We start from the raw sequence: 23,066 nt of genomic DNA, 5'->3' as shown, positions 1-23,066 counted from the left end.
TTTGCAGAGATGGGAATGCATTTTAAATGCTTGCCGCCAAAGTTTTCTAATTCCAATGTTTATCATGGCGAACAGTATTAATTGGAACCATTTACTTCCTGTAATAATAGGGTCACCAAACTCAAAAAAGAAGTGTTGAATCCTAAACTGCAACGCCGCGCAGATGTAAACAGAACCTTCGGTAAGCCTGCAATAACCAAGCCATCCTAGCCAAGTTATTAGTTACTTGTTTTACCGCCCAGCCCGCTTCACTAAAAAATAAATAGCTGGGTGTAATTCGCACCATTGCAGCTGTAAAGGGAAATTTAAAGCTGTTTTCTGATTCTCCCGCGGGAATAACCAACCTCTGCATTAGACCCGAGGAGGAAGGGGTTCAACCCCAGTGAAACTCCCTCATTCCCCCCTCCCCATCGACTCTGCCCAAATTCCGCCAAAGTTCCGATCAAAAGTCCAAATAATTGGTTTATTTAATTTGAAACGTTTGCTAATAATTATTCGCATACAAAGGAATGCTGAGGTCAAAGCAGGACTGCCTGTCGGAATCCGAAGGCAGTGGCTTCGTTTGTGTGCGTGTTAAGTGAAATACACAGATTCTTCCTCACATCCGCTTTGACAGATGATCTGGGTGGTTTGGTAAGAGCCGGGTTTCTTCGGGAACAATAGCTTAGCTGTATTACGGTAATTAGATGCAAGCGGACCATGTGGACTCGTTAATGTGGGCGGCGCAGGCTGGAATGCGAGGAATTTTCCGGCTACCATTAATGATCATGCGACAAGATTCACAGAGAAGGGGGAAAAACCTACTAAAGACCCAAAGAGCAAAAGGGGAAAAGATCTCTTCTTTGCAAAGAAAATTATAATAGAGCAGACACACAGTCGAAGACAACCCTGCCTTATTTTAGTTCCTGAAAGTGCAATCATTTACAAAAGCAAACCGATTTATAAATACATCCCGGGTGAAGCGTCGTTATGATTTTAAAAGGTGCTTTTGTAAGAATGCATTGAAAATGAAGGTGATCCCTCTTTCCGATTGCTCGCACCCTAAAATAAAAGCATTAAGTGCTTTCACATTCCAAAGAACAAAAGGGATGATTTTGGATGCCTGAGTGATCGATGGGAATCCATAGTGAGGGCTCCCTGATCTGCCTAGTAACAATCTTTTCCGTCATTGGTTATGCTAATACCTTCGCCTCTTATTTCTACCGGCGTAAGGAGTTCCTCTGACAGATCGAGGAAATTTTGCCAATTTAACTTTCTTTCCCGCCCCTTCCCCTCCCCACAAGTGAGGGAGGGAGAGAGAGAGAGAGAGGGAGGGAGAGAAACTTTCCACTAGCGTCTTATTTTTATATATGGATTTGTATCACAGGCAGACTAAAATGTTTCAGGAAGCTTGGGATAAACTCAGTTGACCTCTTGTAAAAAGCGGCTGCAAGCGGGAAACAAAGCAAAAGCAAACATAAATAATTTCATTGCGTGGATCGTTTCAATTTGGCGTGAAAATTACAATCTGCAATAAAAAATATTTTTTTTAACCCAATGGCGGAAAATAATTTTAAGCTTAAATGTGTGCGCCAGTGTGTGTGTGTGTGTGTGTGTGTGTGTGTGCCGGGGAGGGGGCGGTAAGCAGAGAATCGCAGGTTTTATATACAGTCTATAGATTAAATTAACTGTTCCCATTGTACCTCAACGCTTCCACTTTCTTGCACTGAGTTATTACTGAGCTGTCAATCAACCCAGTGTTGATTGACAGCTGACTACAAGTTCCCACTGTATTAGAATAAGGGCCCTTTTGTAAAATAAAATAAATTCATATATATATATATATTATATAAAGGCATTTTCTAATGTATATATTTTTGGTTCAAGTGCAGAGGAAAAGCTCTCGGCGTAAACCTTCTGAGTCGCCGCAATCAATAAAGTTGAATTTACATCGTTAAACCCGGCCTCTTTCCATGCGATTGGGGCTGCTTTATAGACTCTGCCCCTGCACTGGCCTCTCCCATTCCTCCTTTGATCTCTCAGTCCCAGCTGCTCTGCATAACAACAACGAAGAGGTAATTGCGTCACTGGTGGGCACGTTATAGTTAAGTTTTTTTCTTCCCCTGAACTATAGCCTCCAGAGGCAGTAGCATCCTCCGTTTTAGTCAATGCAATAAGGAGAGAGAGAAAGAGAAAGAGAGAGAGAGAGAGAGGAAAAAGAGAAAAAGAAAAATCCCTAGCAATGGAATATCAGCTATTATGCTGCGAAGAAGACGCCATCAGAAGAGCGTATAAGGATCCCAATTTAATCAATGATCGCGTCCTGCATAATATGCTCAAAACCGAAGAAAACTCTCTTCCCTCTATAAGTTACTTCAAGTGCGTCCAAAAAGAAATTGTGCCTTCCATGAGGAAGATTGTTGCGACTTGGATGCTGGAGGTTTGTGCGGAGAATTATATATTGTGTACAGATATACATTTAGCACTTTGGCAGAGTTTACATCGGAGTTACCCCTGCCTTGTATCTACCAAGGGGGTTTTAATCATTTTCGCCAGATTTGGGCAGACAGTGTGCAGTCTGACAGCAAACGGGGGAGGGGAGGGGATGTCACACTTCCCCTTGCTGGTTCCCCCCCCCCCCCCCCGTTTCGCTCATCTCTATCCATTTCTGTTGAATTTTTCCCCCCTTTCAATGTGGAATTCTTTCCCAACACCTCCGCTTTTGCCCTCTGAGTGTAGTCTTGCAAATACCCTTCTTTATCTTGTTGAGACAGAAGGTGATGTTGCATCCCAAAGGCTGGGGTTCGGAGGATTGAGAGAATGCAAACGCTTAATTCCCCCCCTCTTTTTGTGTCATTGTTGAAGTTTGTCGCAGTTTCTGGGGCTGAGAAATTAATTTTAAAACCTTAAATAACCTTGTACACGTATGCAATTCTATGCGTGCCAGTATTCTACGCCATCTTTGTTCCGTATTGCTTCACTAACTTTTAAGTTAAAACAAAGTCAGTGAAATCCTGGGGACTGTAACCTCTCTGACAGACTTGGCAACGCCAGATTATAGGGGGGACGGTTGATCAATTTCAAGGCATTTTTCAGTAGAACTGGGAGAAATTGACACGATTCTTTGTTGAAACTGACGGGCACCCACGTTCTAGTTTCACCAGAACTTCCCAGGAACTTCATGGTCTGGGGGGGAAAAAATAAAACTGCAGAGAAACCGCGGGGTCAGTTGGTTGCAAACACGACAGGGCGCAAGGCTGAGAGGTTTTGGCATATTTTCGTGCCGTTTTCGCCCGGCTTTGCACCCGGTCTCTATTTTTAATCATTTTTTGAAGTTGCGCGCACACCAGCCTTGGTGTGATGTCGGTACAAACTTGCACTATACAGCCACGAGCACCTCAACCAATCCCCTGACACCCCCGAGCACCGAAATTGAGTTCTTTTGAGGGGGTTCCTCAGCCTGAAACGCCTAAAGACAGGTTGCAATCGAAAAAGGATCGCACGGGGAGGGTTTTCGAATTATTTCGATCGCCCGGGCTAATTTTTAAATATTTTTAAATATTTTTTGAAAATATGACGACGTGAAAATTGAACTCCAGCTCGACTGGGGAGCGCGACTGAGAGGAGAGAGAGGGAATATCTTGGGAGTGTGACACTCGCTCATTTAGAATTCGTTGCTCTTAAAATGGTTCAGAATTAATAAATTAACACCCACCGTTCCAGAATCTTTATCTGCAATAGATTGTGTTAAGGGAGTCTATTAGCGGTCTAACCTCGTACATCCTCCAACTTAACCTTCTTTGCCCAGGTATGCGAGGAGCAGAAGTGTGAAGAAGAGGTATTTCCAATCGCCATGAACTATTTGGACCGATATTTGTCCATTGAACTAACGAAAAAGACCCACTTGCAATTGCTGGGAGCGACCTGTATGTTTCTGGCATCGAAAATGAAGGAAACCATTCCATTAACGGCGGAAAAACTGTGCATTTATACCGATAACTCCATCCGACCCGAGGAATTACTGGTAAATGGCGAATTTTCCATTCCCCCCCCCACCCCCTCCCCATAAATCGGGGTCTCGCTTCCCTCTCTCCACTTTCTTCTACACTTCCCAACAGAAGTGGGGGTGGGGGGGGGCTCTCTCCCTCCCCCGGTGAGTAGTTCCCGATTTTACCCCTTCTCAATCTTCGCTACTGACCCCAACTCTCTCCCGGCAGCCTCCCGATTTGTGCACATTTTTGGAAAGTTTTAGGTCATTTCTGTGGCCACCGCCTCCTTGAAGATCTTTGCAAGCCCTCACAGATATACCTAATATTGCTTAATCAGCGATTTTTTTTCTTGCTTTTATTGTGCTAATATGTCAATGCCTTTCCCAGATCCGATTCCCATTCGCAAACCCGTCAAGGTGAATTTTAGTTTGGGATCCACCGTTGTTTATCTTTGCGTTTGATCTCAAACTCCAATGTGCAAACAAAAATATTCCCCCAAAAAATAACACATTAAAAAAAAAAGTAATTCTGAATCTTTATACCACGTTCAATCATTTTTAAATTTGAGATTTTGAGTTTTCATGGTATTCTGTTATACTTGTCCAAAATGGGCACTGGATGGTTCTGGGGCTTTGTATTGGAAACGAAAAATTTGCAAACTAGGGTTGCAAATGTACCTTTCCTCAACATTTGACATTTTCCCCAATGTCTTGTTAACATTTCCAAGGGGACTCTGTTCCATATGCGAGTTATTGGCGCCCTCTCCTGGCATGCGCGCCAATAGGCAGCGAGCCCCCGTAAGATGCTATTTCCTTTCAACCAATCAATACAGCGCGGTGCCTGTCATTCGGATGATCAATGGAGGAAATAATTTCTTAAAAGAAGTGTATTCTGTAAGTCCCTCGATTCAAAAATATAAGTAAAGTACTTCTATTTTAATTACAGGTCAGGGCAATATTTAATCATCTTTATTTTGTGCAAGATTTATCACTAGGAGGTTAAAAGCCATTTTCCAAAAACAAAGCACTCAACACCAGTTCTTTTAATCAGTTTCTATTGACAGCCCGTGTCAGCTAATGAGTTAGAGATGAAGTTGGTTCTAAGTCCAGGCTCATTGCAAAATGTCAGTTGTACAGCAAACAAAAGCCATTTACTCAAGGGAAAAAAAAATCAGTTTAAAGAGCAGAGAAAATGGAGCTCATGCTGGAAAACAGCAGCAACGTCTCCCAGTTGAGTGGGGGCAATCTTGCCAGAAAGAATGCAGTGACTGAAGAACAGTAATATGCAACTTGTAATCCTGGTCACAAAGGGTTATGGTAACAAGGGCTTCTGATTTGATTGACAGTGGAATTATCCAATCATCCCTGTTCTAGTTTGGGCGTAGCATTGTCATCATTTGTACCCCTGTATCATTTGTATAAATGATAATGTATCCTCTCTGCTCTAGGACTTCACACAGTCCACCATACACATATTTATACATTTTATTTCAGCAAATGGAGCTGCTTGTTCTCAACAAACTGAAGTGGGATCTAGCCTCTGTGACTCCTCATGATTTCATTGAACACTTCCTCAACAAGCTCCCCATCCCCAAGGACAACAAGCAGATCATCCGCAAACACGCCCAGACTTTTGTGGCTCTGTGCGCTACAGGTACGGAGTCTCCGCTCAATCAGGCGTGGCAGATGGGGGCGGAGGGGGCTTGATGCCTGGATAATGTGCCTAATAACTGGAAGCCACACATTCAGATGGTGCACCTCCAGCTTCTGTGTTGCTTTTGTGTTAATGTAAATAGTTTAAAACCAGTTTACTTAAATGCAAAATTTAAACTATGTGTGGGAACTAACAGGAATGAAGAGTTGAGATCCCCATCACTGATTAAATGGATTACACTGTGCACAGCAAATACAATGCATTAATTTGTAGCCAACACAGTGGATTGTGAAGGAATTGGCAGCCAGCTGAATGTGGCTTAATGGGTTACAGTTTCAGTGCCTCTTTCCTGCAGGTCATTGTGTATACAGCTGACAAATAGGTGAAACTCGATAGTTCTTATCCTTTGGTTTTGAGAAGATTCTGGTCAAGTCTGTCTTGGGTTCTGTGCTCTTTGAAGGCATCTGTCTCTGCCAACGACTGTGTCAGGAACTGTTAATGAAACCACCGCTCTGAACAACCATATTCCACTTTTCCTTGGTGCGTGTGACAATGATAATCCAATTTCAAATTTCTTGTGACTTTGTAGGTTTCCTCCACGTGAGCATTTAGTTGCTAGGATTGCAGACCCTAAGAAATCAAATTTTGGTGGAAAATATAGTGGGGTGGAAAATATGTAGTGACTAATGCATCTGCCTCAGCAGGTCAGAGTTGGTGTTTAGGAATATAAGTGCTCAAGAAATAGCAACAACACGTGACCCCTCTCGCCTGCCCTGCTGCTCAAGTTTGAGGCTGATCTTCCTTCATTCCTTCTGTTACATATGTGCCCCTGTCGCCTAACCTGTGTTCTTTTTCTCCTGATCTAGATTTGCCTTGTTAGTTCTCAATGGTTGACCGTTTGGCATTGTCATCTGAAGTATACAGTAGGATTGTATCTGCACCCCAACCCATTTCTCTCTCTCTAAAGCTAGCCCTAATGCTGTACCTAGTGGAGATGTAATGCTGCTATAATACAGTTTGCAACTGAAGGCTGGAATAACACTGGAGTGATTTGGCCCATTCTCACCAACCTTTCTGTCCTCCCCTTTGGACTTGCGCTTAGTTGGTGTGCAGGTTCCCAGACTTTGCAGGCACACGAATATTGTAATGGGTGCACTTCATCCATAGGGGGTATCAGAGTTCAGCAAGATGCTATTTCTCCTGAGGCATCTACGTGCAGGAGAGCATCCTTGGGCAGTATTTGTGAGTGGTATTTTTTTTGGTAACAATAACTTTAATGCTTGCCCGTGCCTTACCCAAGTTTGAAGCTTGTGTATGCTGGCTGAGGTCGCAAGCTGGGATTGAATTCTGAACCTTCCCGATCCTTGTGCCTGAAGAGACAAATGAGAGGCAAACCCATTGAGCTCTGAGGACACCGCAAACTGCTGGGATTCCTATTTATCTTCGCACACAGGCCCACGCCACAGGTAACTCACCCTGTGATTGAGGAAGCTCACCCCCTAGAGGAGTGCTTGTGTAAATGAAGGCAGGTTTTAAATGAAGGAAAGTTTTAAAATCTACGCCTGTGCCTGCCCTTTCAGTAGTTCTGTTCTCTTCCGTCACCTTGTCTCGCTTAAACCCAGCAGAAGGACTCCTGGGGGAACCCATGCGCTGTCAGAGAGTGGCATCAAACCCAGAGAAGGGGTTGTCAGTTGGCACTTCACTGACGGTGCATTGGCTCCTGTCTGCTAGAAACTTTATCACAGACCCGTCAGTTCTGCCAGCAACTTGGGTATATATCGTGTCTTCCTTGGCAGACCCTTAGATTGAGGGCGTGACTGGGGAATGGTACAGGCAAAACACTATCTGGATATTGGGATAGTAAAACATGTTCTAACAATGAACAACGTGTCCTACTGAAGTTGGCTGCAGGGAGTTGCTGCCTTTTTACATAATTGAGGGAAAAGCATTTCCTTCAGATTTAGTGCATCACCAGGTAGCAGTACCCTTAAAGCGTTAATAAAAATAACTACAGTGATATTCACTCCATGTTAAGCTGAGGCTCTGTACATCTTCTGCAGACCCCGGTTTCACTTGCCGGTGCGTTTATGCAGACCAATGTTTCAGAGGACGAGTTGCAGGTTAGAAACCAAACCCAGGAGCTCCAGAATGCAGAGATTTTAGTTGCTGTGACAACCCAAGTTAGTGCCAGAAACCTGTTACCCCCTTCCATTTGTATTGCAGATGGGAAAAGGTTTTTTTTAAAACTGTTTTTACTTGCTTGAACTGTGTTTTGCTGTGTTGGCTCTTCCAGTGCTGAACTAAACCAGGACAGTTCAAAGGTCTGGAATTGCTGACATTCCAGTACTTTGATCAATGACGCCAGTTACTTTTTTTTTGGGGGGGGGGTTGGGGGTGGGGAAAGAATAGGTGAGGCTAATTCTTGAAACAACATTTGCTTCTCACCACTGGACAGAATGCATAAATACAACATTGAAGTAATTACCCTTTACAAAAGATTCAACAAGAAGTATGAAGGGGGGGGGGTGTTGGGTGTGCGTGGTGGGGGGAGTGATGATTTAAAAGACTTTTAATGGAAGGGATTACATTTAAGGTGATGTTAAGTAGAAATCCTTTTATGCAACCTCTGAATTGTCTACTTAATAGAGCTGGATTTTGCTAAAGATCTTCCTTTGTACTGCGGTAGAGCAAAAAACATTATTTGCGTTGTTTGAAGTTAACACATAATTGCCATCAATGAATAGCTCTTGGCATGGACAACTCGCTGGGTAATTAGAACATAGAAAACCTACAGCACAATTCAGGCCCTTCAGCCCACAAAGCTGTGCCGAACATGTCCCTACCTCAGAAATTACTAGGCTTACCTATAGCCCTCTATTTTTCTCAGCTCCATGTACCTATCGAAAAGTTTCTTAAAAGACCTTATCGTTTCCGCCTCCACCACCGTTGCTGGCAGCACATTCCACGCACTCACCACTCTGTGAGTTTAAAAAAAACTTACCCCTGACATCTCCTCTATACCTACTCCCCTGCACCTTAAACCTGTGTCCTCTTGTGGCAACCATTTCAGCCCTGGGGAAAAGCCTCTGACTATCTACCCGATCAATGCCTCTCATCTTATAAACCTCTATCAGGCACCATCCCTCCCCCCCCCCAAATCCTCCGTCGCTCCAAGGAGAAAAGGCCGAGTTCCCTCAACCTGCCTTCATAAGGCATGCCCTGCAATCCAGACAGCATCTTTGTAAATCTCCGCCGCACCCTCGCTATGGCCTCCACATCCTTCCTGTAGTAAGGCGACCAGAACTGAGCACAGTACTCCAAGTTTCTTAAAATAAATCTTCCATTTACCAAAAGTTAGAATGGTGCTTGGGATAACCGAAGAAGGAATCTGTAACCAGGCCAATGCAGGTTTATAATAACATATCTCTAATAATTACACAGTTGGAAAAATTTTTGATTTAATAATGACACAAACTTGAAATCAGTTCTGTGCTGCTTCAAGAATGAAGCTTGTTGAGGCCTGTCATCTCTCTGCAATTCTGTGAGCAGTTTTGATTTGGGTGAATTTTCGGCCCCACACAGTTCCTTTTATTTCCTTCAGGAGTGACTTGTGGTGCTAGATAATATCCACCCTTCCCATTCTCTGACTTTATCGAAGATTTTTGCAAAGTTTTATCTGCTTTCGTCTTCCTCCCCAGGGTCACTGCGCTTGTTTGCAATGCTCCTAGAGGTTTGTTAGAGCATGGAGTGTTAAGATGGGCGAGGAGGGATGTGTGCTTGGATCAATCTGGGTGAGGAAGGAGGGGGGTAGGAAGCAAGAGGGGTGGGTGGCTTCCCCACACCGACATTTCCTGCCCATCCCCTCCCCTCCTTCCCTCCCCAACAACTTTCCCTTTTGTCAGCATGTCAGATCCAATTCATCCTGCTGTGCGGAACCTTGCACTCAATAGCATGACTGCAGGGCAACGCCAGGTCGACAGTGATACCATATTCTTCGCTCTGGGGCACCCAATTACAAGATGGAGGCACCCCACCCACAACCCCCCCTCCCCATCACCCCTTATTAATATGCTGAAATCGGTGGCCTCCTGTATAAATAATTCCTTGTTTGTGACACAAGAGGGTAGAACCACGCTGCTTGTGTGGAGCAGACGCAAGTATAAAAGTGGACGGAGAAATGTGTCCTTTAAGCTTCTGTGTTACAGTTCCAGTGCCAGTGTTGTTGGCCAAGGAGAGGCACTGCCAAGGATCACTCTGGAGCCCCCCTCCCCCCACCTTCCCCTGCCCCACTGCAGTCACAAGGCCCACAGGGAAGACCGGAGGGGAGTGGTCTCGAGTGTCGACCTACAGCAGTGCCTCCTGGCAACAGCCCCGGCTGCCTGTCAGCGTCTGATCCAGGAGGCCTCCTTCGCTCCAGCGCTCTCCCGCCTGGCATCCCAAGTCGCTGCAACAGGAGGGCAGCCAATGAGCTGTGGCGAGGGAAGACTGTATCGCGCGCGTGTTGGCACTCCGCCGGTCCTCCTAGCAGTGCTAACTGGGGAAACCTTTCTGCAATTTTCTCTTGCAGACGTCAAATTTATATCGAACCCACCCTCCATGATTGCTGCTGGAAGCATGGCTGCGGCAGTTCACGGCCTCCACCTGGGGAACAGCAACAGCTTCCTTTCCTATCAGTCCCTCACAGACTTCCTATCACAGATCATCAAGTGCGACCCGGTAAGTGTTCCTCCCTGCCTCTCAAAATCTGGAATGAGCTTTTTTTTTATTTTAGAGGTGAAAGTGACCATGGGGTAACTTTCAAAAATGGATTAAATATTTGAATGTTGGGGTGGGAGGGGTCCCAGGCCCCTCTAGAAGGAGCTCTCTCACAGAGCGAGCATAGGGGCAATAGGCAGAGTGGCCACCTCTCTTGCTGCATAGTTCTGAGAATTTGCAGCATCCTTCGGTAAATGCAGTTGGTTGCCACTCTCTCTACCCCAGCCTGCACTGTCTGTGATGCCGCTACTTGTTATTTTGCTGCTTTTCAGGAATTCTGATGGTTTGGTTGACTAATTCACAGCACATTAATGCTGCTATTTGCAATTATCAGGCAAGTACTTTATGGTGACACAGCCATTGTTGGTGGCTTTGATTGTTCGGACCTGGGGTAAAATGAAACTGTCGTGATGGTATCTGGTTATAGTTTAAACAGATTTTCTTCTGATATCCCATAACTATTGTTCAGGTGAGGGAACCCCACAGCCAGCGTCTGACATCTTGACCAAGTGAAAATAGCGAGTTTAACCAGTGAGTGTGCTGGTGTTCAACTGTGTTGGAGGTGCACTTTTCGCAGGAGGGATACTTCCTGTTTGTCACAGTTGGGTTGCTGCAAAACAACAAATTTCATGTCCTATGAGTCGGTGGTAATAAATCTGGGTACGGTTCAGGTGCTTTGGAACAAGGGAACGAACACTGTCTGCTTATTCCTGCCCCTGTTTAAGAAATAAGCTGAACCAACTTGCTGCTGCTTTCTGTTGTGAACTGTTTGGGAAGGTTCAACATCTTATCCACCAATCTGTGGCCCAGCGCAACAGCCTTGGGTCTGATTAAACAACAAGCTTGATGAGCAAATTGTATTTGGTTACAATTCCAGTTGAATACTGCAAAATCATGAAATATTTTTATATACTGCAACGGCAGTGTTACTGATTAAAGACATGCGTCAGAAATTAAGAGTGGGTGTGAAATGCTCTGATAGGCTCAAAATGAAAGGGATTTCAGTGGTTCAGTAATAATAGCCATGTTATGTACTTCAGCATTCAATGGAACAATAATGTGTGATTCTTTAGTGGCTGTCCAGCAATTAATAGTGTACCAGTAGAGACAGGCAGAGGGTTAAGCTTAAAAGGAGAGTAGGAAATGGCTCATAAGAAATGTGATAAATGGACCTCATGGTGTCTGTGACCTTTTATATGTGGCCTGTAACCCAAAGCCTCTTAATGTCAAGTGGAGCCACTGTCTTTTATTCAAGGCCTCCCAATGATCTCAGTCCAATTTTATTGCACCTTGCAACTGTGCTCTGAATGTCATTGGCTGAGCAACATTATCTCATTGTTAAAGCAGAAGATTTTTGCCTGATTTACGCCACAGCTTTCTTCTGCCTTGTTGGACAGCAGGAGATGTGCCTCAGTAGGAATCGAGCAATAAAGCAGTCAGGGATCAATTGGAGGAGGAGGAAGGAGGAGGTTTCTTTTAACAAGTGGAGGCTAAATGCAAATGCAGAGCAGAGCTATACGTGATCTCTGATGCAGAGATTGGCTTTTGTTTCTGTCACAATGCCGGGCCAAACATTGTGTTAGGTCAAGAGTTCTGTGCTCAAATTAACTTTAGTAGTACTTGACCAACAGTACAGAAGCAAAAGCAAAGATTGTCTTTACAGTGTAGATGGGGAACTGTAAACAAAGATGTAATTGTCTGGAATTTACAGATGAGGTGATAATTAAGACTGATTTTAGATTTACTCAACCTGACCAGTGCTCTATTTTCCTGCTTGCCTTCCTGCGATTTAGTCCTACCTAATCCAAAACAGTAGAGGAATGATATTTGTAATTATTGTTCCTTGTTTATTTTCTGCTGCTGGCTATGGTGTTAGCTGGAGATACAATGCCACCTGGTGCTTGGCAGATGAGATGGCTTAGCTGCTGTAAGTCACTTATTATATGTAGGAATAATGCTTTAATCAATCCCGGTTCTTGGATAATGTAGGGTGAAAGCAACTATAATCCAGAAAGCACTGATTTTTTTTTCTCTCTCTCTGATGGATGTGTTCAAATCTAAAATGAGCAGATTTGTAAACCTCTTTATTTGCCCTCCCAGTCTTTGCAGGGCGTTCAATTTCACTTGCTGTTATAATTATTGGAAATTAACACTGTTTGGTGAATAACAGTCGGCCAATCCATCCAGCCCATTTCCTCGCCAAGTTGGTGAAGCTGAAATTTGCTACTGCCTTTTTCCCTTCTCTGCACTTTGTGGGGGTGTGTGAGAAGTGGGGAGGTGGGGGGGGGGGGGGGGAACTAAAGATACAAAGAGTTTAAATTGCAACTTCTAAAAGATTAAAGGAAGTTGATATCAAAAAGGTGACAAAACGATTTGATCTCTGCATTAATGCTCCATAATCAAAATCCTGATTGAATTCGGACTGACAGTTTATTAAAAGTGAAATAAACTTTTGAATTATAGTAAGATTTTTGTTTGCCCATTTTCACTTAAATTTTTAAAGTCTCTTGAGTGTGTATGGTACCTTTAGTTCGAGATCAGTCAGTTTTGGCATTGGATCTAATTTCCTGTTTTCACTTTGATCACTGGTAATTAGAACCCAAATTAAGCATAATTGAGACCCTTGGGAAGCCTCCTGCTTTTCAGAAGGTCTTGCCCCATTGTGTGAACACTGTGAATTTGTTAGGTGTGATCATGTTTCTAATTGTCTTTGGCTTAATCTTTTGCCTGCCCACACACCTTAGATTAGGCATCTGTTTTTCTCAGGAGATCGTGGATGTGAGAACACTTAAAAAGCTAATATGACCCTTCTGATGCACACTGGCTCCCACCACTCTGTGAAGCTCTCACGTAAAGAAAGTTGAGGGGGAGAGAGTTGGATTCATTAAGGAGACTGGTATTTTTATAGCCCCTTTTTCATTTTTTGGGGGTGATCTCGAAGTGCTTTGCAACCTCTGGAGCTTGGCCATCTACAGGAACCATGACGGCGTAGTTATGCACAACAAGCTTCTGGAAATGCCAAGATAATTGATTTTTGGAATATTGAGTTGAGAGAGAAATCTTACCCAAGATATTGGTGACAATTCCCCTGCTCTTCTTAAAGGCAGCATGGGATCTTCTGCAACTGGCAGAGAGAGTGGTTGGGGCTCCAGTTTAACATCTCATTTGGGATAAGTACCTCCTTCAACAGTGCAAAGATCCTGCATTGGAACTTCTGCTTATGATCTTTTATGTCACAGAAACCAGGCTTGGACTTTTGAGTAGAATACTGCTCAAGACCAATCTCTGTGAACACTGAACCCTTTTGTCCAGTCTGTCATTTGGAGATGCTCCTCAATTTATATCTATGGTTTGAGGAGAAAATTAAGTCTTAAAAGGGGTTCAGAAATACTAAACTATCCCAAGAAGGGGATGGAGGTCTGAGAACCAGGAACGGCAGCAAGTTCTGGTCCTGTCCCATCCTCTGGCAATGATGGCCACACCAGGCCTCTGCAATGATGAGTTATTGGGGAATGGTGGAAGTTTAGGGTCAGGCATTCCTCTTTCATCACTCTCTGTTCTTGTGGTTCCCACCCACCCTGTGTTTTTACTTGTGGGAAAGAAAAGCCATTTTATGGTGTCATTGGTGAGAACCCACTGGATACCTGAACAAGCAGGTAATGGGAAATTGGAAGCAACCCTCAGAAACTGAAAACCCTTTTCTTTTTGTAGCTCATTTCTCGTACAGGCATGGGGACACATTGGGAACACGTTCTAAGGCATTCCTTTGTCAGTCTACTCTGAGTACTGGCAAATCACTTGATGGTGGTAGGGTATGCTCTCCGATATGTTGTGTTTGTAGTTGAGATGTCGTATCTGATGCTTTTGATTTTTTTTGCCTTGCTCTGGCTCAGGGTCTCTGATTACACGTACACCTTGCCCTGTAGACCCCTGGCAATCTCGAGCCAACCTAGTGAACAGACCTGGGATCTTTCTAATTCCTAATAATTCAACAGCGCAAACCTGCCTCTGAGTACTCCAATGCTCTGTTTGCATCAGGGCTACTCCATTCTGACACTTAAACAAGAGTTTAAAGTTTCATCTGTCCAACAAAGGTTATTGCATTTTCCTGTACCCAGTATATCACATGTAAGCATAAAGGACACAAAATTACTTAGTTGTGGTTTATTTCCACATGCACGACAGTGGTTCAAGGAGGAAGCTCTCTGCCATAGTGCTGAGGGCAATTGGATGTGAGCTACAAGGGTAGCAATGGCACTGCCTGCAAATCACTCCTTCCCTCATTCTGAAATACATTGCCCTCCTTTCATTGCTACTGGGTCTAAATCCTAGAACTGCCCACCCAAGAGACCCAGGAGCTACTTCACCATACAGACTGCAGGTGTTCATGGAGGTGACACATCACCACCTCCTTTAAGGTGAAAAGGGATGAGCATTAAATGCTGTCCTTGGCAGTGATGACCACATTTTGCAAATTAATTTCATTTCTTATTTTAAAAAAAGAAACTAGCTAAATAATCCTTCTGTCTTTTGTTGCTCTCATATTTTGCCAAATGATCGAAAAGTGCATTTGAGTGGCACTCTCGATAAGTAGAGGAAATGCTGACCTTTGGAAAGCGCTGGTTCAGCAATAAATTTTACTGCTCTAGATCTTGGTCCTGTTATCTCTATTGAATTGGTTGAGAGAGTAGTAAAGCCCTATAGATGTCCTACTACAGGAGAACATTTTCCCTTTGCTGATAGCTGTGCAGTGACAGGCCAGGACAAATTGTGAAGATACCAGGTTTATTTCCTGGTGAGTGAAGAATTGGTAGTAAAGCCCACCAACTATTCTGACGAGAGAATCCACATGGGTGATGTAATGAATAGCTGCTGATAACTTCAGACAACTGGCAACAGTTAATGCTATTAAGTAAAAGGCTTTTACTTCAATAGGATCTTTTGCTTCCCTCTTAGACAATATAAAGCATGTTATAGACAGTTAACTGCCTTCTGAAGTCTAGTCAGTATAGTGTACACACCAACATCCCACAAAGTGTAATGCTGACACTACATAAACGATGAATATTGGGCTGGTGATGAAGACTAATCCAAGAAGTACCATAGAATCTGTTAGATCCACCTGAGCATGGAGGGGCCCCTGTTTAATGCCTTAGCCTATAAAAAAGCACCTCTGACACTGCAACATTTCCTCAGTACCACATTAAAATGTTCACCTAAGATTCTGGAGCAGAACTTGATTTCACAGCTATCTTGGTTGACAGCCAAGGTGATGAGAGGGGACGTGATTTCCAAAAGCTATGCACTACTATGCCACCTACAGTGTTATTTCTGGGAAGGTCCCTATCAATTTTCACTATAATTAAATTGATTTGACTATTGAGGAAGAAGGATTGAGAGTAAACAGATAAAATGATGCCAAAGATTGCCTTATTTGGTGATTTTAAAAAGTTTGCTTCTGGAGAGGAATGTAGTGCCCTGACAACCTGATAGGATTTGAGCACTTGCTGACATTCCCAACATTTGTTTCCAAGAGACTTCAATGTGGGTCCACTCTCTCTATTCCAAGTCGTATCGGGTCAGCGTTAAGATTCCCAAGTTACAACTCCAGGGCAACATTCTTCCCTTAGCTAGTGTTACCAGAAATACATTGCAACCTATGTAATTTGTGGAATTATGCTGGGTGCAAATTGGCCACAGTACTTGCAAATATTTCAGAAACAATTCACTAAAAAATACTTTTGAGCTGTGCAAGTCTTAATAGATAATGTGATTGGAAAAAGTAAAATGGCCATGGTTAATGTTTTCCTTTTTCTGGCTTTTGCTTGTTCTTTGCAGTAAATATTATCTTTCTCTGTGGTTTTTCCCAAATAGTTGTTCTTAATTTCCATTATTATTCTTTCTCAATCATGCATCGCTGGTTAAATAGAATCGGAGGTTGTTTTGAGTGAATTTGTGTGATAGGTAGCAAATGTCATAGATCCTAGGTGGATTACCTTCTGCTTCGCTGATGTTTGATGTTGGACACAAGGTCATTTTTGTGTAAATTGTCAAGAGATACCATCAATGATGTTTGGGGAAATGGTGAGGAAGTTAATAGACAGGCATTCTTTTGTCGCTCTGACTAAATAAGCCCTGGGAAATGTTTAGAGGAATAACTGTGAGGTGATCTCTGTCCTTTTTCAGTCCTGTGGTCTTTGACAAATTGTGATTGATGGCCGTGCGTCTTGGTGCTGCACTGATTCTCCACAGTCAGAACTGCCCTGAAAATGGATCAGTTTAACATTGTGGTGTGGTCCAAATAAAATGCTTGTGGCAGTTGCTTTGCAGTGTGTCTATCTAAAAGAAGCATCAGACCTGGAATTAATGGAGAATGTGTTATGATAAGTCATTGATTTTTATTTTTTGTTTTACTGCTTGCACTGTGTACCTGAGTTTGTATTTGATGTCCCAGTTTCAAAGTTGGCCATTGCCTGTTCCCAGTGTTACTTGTGGCTCTGCATAAAATAGAGACAGTTGTTCCTATTAGTTGTAGGGTAGATGGAAAATAGTGAGGGAACAGAGCTGTCCTTTCTTCCCAAAGGTATCATTTGTTCCCAATCATGTCGATGATAACAGCAGGGGCAAATTCAGCATTTGAAGTGCTCGGACTGCCAGGATCGGTATACCTGAGGTCAGGAGGAGAGGAAAAAGGTCAGCTCATGTGCCTTTAAAACAAAAGTTTAAAATGGATGGATTGAGTTTCTAAATGTGCAGAATTGAAGAGTGGCAGAATTGTTTTTGTTGAATCTGGTCATCACTTTTCAAAGTGGTGTTTGTTGGCACTAACTGCATAGCAGGCACAATCCTGGAATGTTGCATGCAGCAGGACAATGTAATTATTATTTAGCTTCCAGCAGAGTGGGTGGGAGGGAAGTATCTGGAGGGTTCCTGTTGTTTTACTGCTGGAGGGTTACCAAACCTTGTTAATGCCTCATTTGACTTTCAGGACATGGCACTGCCTCAAGCTTTGGGAGGGGTTGTAAGGATTCTGTCAAATTCCACCATGCAGCAGGTGGAAAATTGTTTCTCTTTGTCAATATAAACTCTGAATTGAGCTCCCCAAATATGCAGTATTCAAAACCTTGCATACACAACCAAACCTTTTTTGTCTTTTACGAGTGTGGCTGCTTTTAACTTTTGTCAAGCAGTTGACCGATGTGAGTTGTGGAGAGCTCAAGTAGGGTTTCAATGTGACTCCTGATTACTAGCTAGTAATTCCTTGAAGTGAACAGCCATTTAAACTGGGATTAAACTTGGCTCTGCTGGGTCCCATGTCATGAATATCCTGCTTCCCACCAGCCTTCATTGTGCTTGCCTCCACACATTCTCGGTTATTAATCTTGCACACGTTTAGTTAGCTCAAACAGCTAGAGGTAAATTTCTCTTGCTCTTTATTGAGAACCTCCTCAAGATTTGTGTTCAATACACCAGAACCACAGATGATGATAGAAATTAGTATTAGTAATCTTGACTCCAGACCTACAACTGAGATCTCCTGGGTTGCAGTCCGGACTTCTTGTATTTCCATCATTATGGTGGTCATGCCTTCAGTGCCAAGACTCTGAAGCTCATTTCCCTAAACCTCTCCCTCTATGGCTATGACAACAGTAGTTGTTACTTGACTATCAGCCAGAGATCTAGATTAAGACGTACTGAGTTTGAATTTTGCCATGGGAACCAGGCAATTTAAATTTGAGGAAATAAAATTTTGGATTTTTTTTTAATGGTGGCAGTGAAATCACTGTATTATCACAAAAATCTTCCTGGTTTACTGAAATCCTTCAAGGAATGAAAGCTGCTGCCTTTACCTGGTTTGGCCTATGTGTGTCTATCTGTTCCTTAATCCTTCTCACCCAAGCCATCAATGATCGACTCTCAACTGCCTCAATTTGGGGAGGATTCAATAAGGAGCAACACACACAAAATGCTGGAGGAACTCAGCAGGTCCAACAGCCTCTATTGGAGGGAAATAAACAGTCGATGTTTTGGGTCAAAACCCTTCATCAGGAGCGGTGCAGGCTCTTGACCCAAAATGTTGACTGTTTATTTCCCTCCACAGATGCTACCTGACCTGCTGAGTTCCTTCAGCATTTTGTGTGTGTTGCTCTAGATTCCAGCCTCTGCAGAATCTCTCATCTCAGAATTCAATAAGGCTGACAATAACTGCTGCCGTAGCCAATGACATCCACATCCCAAGAATGAGTAACTAAAAATGAATCTGATAAACCCCTTCAAGTTTATAAATATCCCAAGCTGCATTTTCTGACTCTTGTGCCACTGTTTGATTTTTAATTTTTGTTTTCTTTCCCCTTTTTGTTGCATTTTATACAGGATTGTTTACGGGCCTGTCAGGAACAGATCGAGTCTCTTCTGGAGTCGAGCCTGCGCCAGGTACAACACACCAGCATATCCCCAGAAACAAAGACTATTGAGGATGAACTGGACCTCTCCTACACACCGACTGATGTACGGGATGTGAACCTATGATGATTGACACGTGATCACAAGCAACTTGCAAGGAAATGCTCGCTATATATATATATTATATATCAAAAAAAACATCATGACCTCCCCTCCAAAACCTACATTGTAAAAAGAAGGGAACTGCTTCCTTTTTTGCTTTCAGTGCTCGTGTCCCTTCACCATGCATTAAAGTATGAAATAGTCAGAAACTGATAAAAGGCAAAGAAGGCATTTGTAATGCTGAACACATGGCATATGCCACAAAACCCATGCAGATTATATGAGACATTAATGAAATAGTGTTTTTATATACAAAAAAATAAAATCAAGTGTTTATGCTTTTGCGTTTTTATAATGATAGATGATAGAAAATGTCATTAGGGGAGCTATTAGATTTGATTTTTTTTCTTTGAGTGTGAATGAACCATTTTTAATGTAGAAGAGGGTTTTAGGTAGTAACAATTTAGTTGTTTTTTCTTTAAAAAAGGAAAAAAAAATGTGAGGAGAAATGATGCATAGCTTTTACAGCAATCTAGGCTTTTCTATACCTGCTTGCATATGTGTCTAGTCACTTTATAATCTGTTTGTCCCAATGTTAATTTGCTTTCTTTGTGCTTATCCTCTTCACCTTATAAATGGTTGATGTAACCCATCAGTGTATTTTAGTTATCAGCATTATTATATGTATTCTTTGGAGTCTGTGGATTGCCTGTACACAAGGCTTGCAGGGTGCCAGCTTATTATTATTCGTACAGGTCCATTTTACTACCCGTGGCTAAGTACCTAATTATACACACACTTACTAATGCTATAATACCTTTTTAAAAGTCTTTGTCTTTTAATTTTATTTTTTTGACAAGAAACGTATGTAAATAGAGTGCTAGCTGGAGTCGGCCCTTTTTGGCCAACTAACGACAGGTTTAATCCATGGCCTTTCTTTCTCAAACCATTCCATTTCAAAGCACTTTCAGTCGGTAGATTTTTTTTTTAAAGTCCTTTTTTTTTTGTGGAAATTTAAAAATAAAAATGGAATGGTTTAGAAATATTAAATGCTTGTGTTTTGCAAAGCAAGTAATGTTGACTATGGTGTTTGAGAGGGAAATGAAACTTGGATTGTGACATTCCAATGAATGATGATTACATTCCAAAAACTGCTGGCATCGCTGACCTTTTTTTTAAAAAAAATAGAAAGAACAGTGTTTAGAAATCTTTCATGTGCCAACTAATTTAGAAATGGGGGCTGTGTAGATGAGTTCTTCAGGTTATATCAGCACGCATAGAATGTAACCATATTGTTCTGGAAGCTATTTGCTTAATTATCCACAATGAAAGGAACTTCATGTAATTTATTTATAAGGTAACGTAGATCTATTTATTGTAAGACTGAAGTAGAAGAAGCTTCCAGTGGAGAGACATCAAAGTTCAAGGCTTGTGGCGCAGTTGTAGGATCTTAGTCCTTAAGCAAAAGTGACTTCATCCACACAATGCATTAAGTTTTTAAAAAAAGATTCAAGTGCCACAAGGCATTTTTTTTTAGAATAACGAAGATCCTCAGAACAGAACAGGGATTTCTAGGTGGTTGAGGTGCATTTATCGTTGTGACTGACCCCCATGCAGGTTTAGGTTTCTGCACCTATATGCAACAGAGAATTCTGTTCCTTGCCAGATACACAACCTAGCAAAACTTACGAGGGGGTGAGGGAGCATACTTGAGCTTGAACTCACAAAATGGGTTATGGTTAACCGGCAAGTTGGGGGAAATTTAAACTTTGGAAAACCTGTTTTTTTTTAAATGGCATCGCAAGAATTTTTGGGATTGGAAGAGTATATTGGCAGTGATGACTGCTCTGTCCCCATCACCCTCTCCACCACCATTGACAATAGTTTGGTGGTGCTGTTCCTCCATTTTGGAGAAAGTGAAATTATCACTTGCCTGGAAGCTACAGTTTGGCCAAACTATTGGCATTTTCACTTGACGGGACTAATTTTCCTACATAAGTTTGGCTCATTCTTCTGTGCTGCACCCGATGATGTTGATAGTTCCACAATTTGAAACCGGCTGGGAAGGAAACTTTGAGCTGCCCTTTCTGGAGATGCAAGCCACAGTCTCTCGAGGCCAGGTCCTCTTTATTCTCTCTTGTTCAGTTCAGTGTCCTAATGGATGCATGAGGCAATATTGGTGCTTCTAGGGCTTAGAGCCCAGATGAGTGTGAAGAGGCAGGAAACCTGGATAAAGCTGCTGCTATTATACGCCCCTTGTTAAGAGTGCTGGTGGATTGGATTCATTATCATTTTATATGTACTTTTTAAAATCTTCAGGCCCCGTTTAAACATTGATCTTTTCCCTGTTGTGACCGCAAACGAGAAACACCGTAGTTTTGTTTTTTGTAGAATCGGTCTTGGAGAAGAAAGAAATATTGTTCCAGTGTCTTGCACCCCAGCTTCTAGATATTGATAGAAAATTTGCACATCTTGGTATGTACTGATGCTAGAAAGTAGTAGAGGGGAGGAGGAGAAACTAAACTCAGTTTGATGATGCGGTGTGGGGAGTATGTGATGGAGGGATGTTTGTGTGATACTGCCGTTTATGGTGTTGATTGTAAGTAATGGAGTGGACACTCCTTTTGAGCTGCTACAGAAAAGTTCCCAGCTTGGTTTGAAATTAACATTTTTTTTTGCTTTTTCCTCTTTTTTTTAAAAATTAAAAATCCTTTTTGTCATTGTGTTTTGCTGCTATTTTTGGATCAGTTTTTATTAATGCCATATACTGCCATGTTATAGGTTTTAATTTTCACATAGACAATTATGATATTGACATCAGTTTTTGTAGATTTTTTTTTTGTTAATGTGATCAGTTCTACTTAATGTGATTACTGCTCTATTCCAAAAAAAAAGGTTCCTGTTCACATTACCTCAAACTGCAGTTAACCAGACCTTTTTACACCGGGGTTTTTGTTTCACATTTTGCCTCATAGTCCTGTTTTACTGAAAACTGAAATACGTTGTACATTTTATCAGAAAAGGGTTCTGACTGAAAAATGCTTTTGGGATCCAAGATAGTTCTGATGTATAATGTCTGAGTTTCAGGAACATTTGCTTACCTCAAATCATTTCTGTATTTGGCATCTCTGTTCTTCTGAACCTTCCAGTTTATAACCATAATGCTGCACAGACAACGGATGTTGGTTGTACAAGGTTGTGTACCGAAAAGGCAGTGTACTGTATTTTTATATTAAAGAAGATAATCTGTACTGAAAGGCCAAAGGCTGAATAGGGGTTTCACGTACCGACAATTATGTCTGTTTTTTAAAAACAATGTTTCACATATTTTCAGATGGTCACAATCTATATAAAGCATTCAATTACAAATTTGTACTTTTATATTTTACAAAATGTCACTGTTCATGGTCTGAAATGCACATTTTCACAAACAGACCTGTACTAGACAAGTTTCCAACAGAATAGAAATAAAAAAAATATTTTGAAAAGCGGCTTGTGCTTTTGCTTTTCTTCTAAGAAAATAATACTTTTTGGTCATTTGAAGTGTGGCATACAAAAATAGCACTTGTGTACCACTGGATATAGAATGCCACAGGTCTTCAATGATCTTGAAGTTGGCGTGAATCAGGTTCCAGTCGACCACATCAGTTCCAAGACCAAAGCCTCCTCTGTGTGGTGCATAGAGTTACATTCATACAGTTGAGGATTAACAGTTCTGTCACCAACTGTAAAGAAGTTTTTCCTTTATGAGCAGGATGTGGGTGTTAATGGCAAGACTATATGATTGCTTTCCTCACCCTTGAGATGGAGATCAGCCACCTACTTGATCAACTGCAGTCAGGGTGCTGAAGGTATTTGCAGTCCTGTTTAAGTAGGGTGTTCCAGGGTTTCAAAACAAATGATAATTTGGGAATAACAATATGTTTTCAAGTCGAGAGGAATTGTGATGCAGTGGAGAGCTTGTCCTCTGTCTCCAGGAGGAGTTGTTGGGGAGTTGCTCTCAAAGCCTTGGTGAGATGCTTCAGATTTTTTTGTAGATGGTGGTGGAGAAAATGAATGTTTAAGGTGGTGAATCCAGTGTGGGTTGCATTGTTTGAGTGTTCACAAAATGCTTATTGCAAAGATGGTAGCCATTTGACCCTTTGAGGCTGTGTGTGTGTGTGTGTCTATATATATATATAAAAA

The 23,066-nt window shown here is 42.2% G+C and overlaps 1 protein-coding gene across 1 annotated transcript; it reads left to right on the top strand.

Moving 5' to 3' along the window:
- The first annotated feature begins 2,022 nt into the window (after nucleotides 1-2,022).
- On the top strand, nucleotides 2,023-22,372 carry ccnd1 (cyclin D1). Its single transcript, XM_052029524.1, has 5 exons — nucleotides 2,023-2,419; nucleotides 3,788-4,003; nucleotides 5,462-5,621; nucleotides 10,189-10,337; nucleotides 18,750-22,372. The coding sequence occupies exons 1-5, from the start codon at nucleotides 2,222-2,224 to the stop codon at nucleotides 18,903-18,905; spliced, it is 879 nt and encodes a 292-aa protein (XP_051885484.1). The 5' UTR covers nucleotides 2,023-2,221; the 3' UTR covers nucleotides 18,906-22,372.
- Nucleotides 22,373-23,066: the final 694 nt, after the last annotated feature.

The sequence above is a fragment of the Pristis pectinata genome, chromosome 14, assembly GCF_009764475.1.
Source record: "Pristis pectinata isolate sPriPec2 chromosome 14, sPriPec2.1.pri, whole genome shotgun sequence".
Lineage (NCBI taxonomy): Eukaryota > Metazoa > Chordata > Chondrichthyes > Rhinopristiformes > Pristidae > Pristis > Pristis pectinata.
Note: the sequence above shows the minus strand (reverse complement) of the source record. Positions and strands in the feature narration are given on the sequence as shown.

Coding starts and splice junctions, on each gene's coding strand:
- ccnd1 (XM_052029524.1), top strand. CDS start 2,222: ATGGAATATCAGCTATTATGCTGCGAAGAAGACGCCATCAGAAGAGCG. Junction 2,420..3,787: donor TTGCGACTTGGATGCTGGAG/GTTTGTGCGGAG, acceptor TTCTTTGCCCAG/GTATGCGAGGAGCAGAAGTG. Junction 4,004..5,461: donor TCCGACCCGAGGAATTACTG/GTAAATGGCGAA, acceptor ATTTTATTTCAG/CAAATGGAGCTGCTTGTTCT.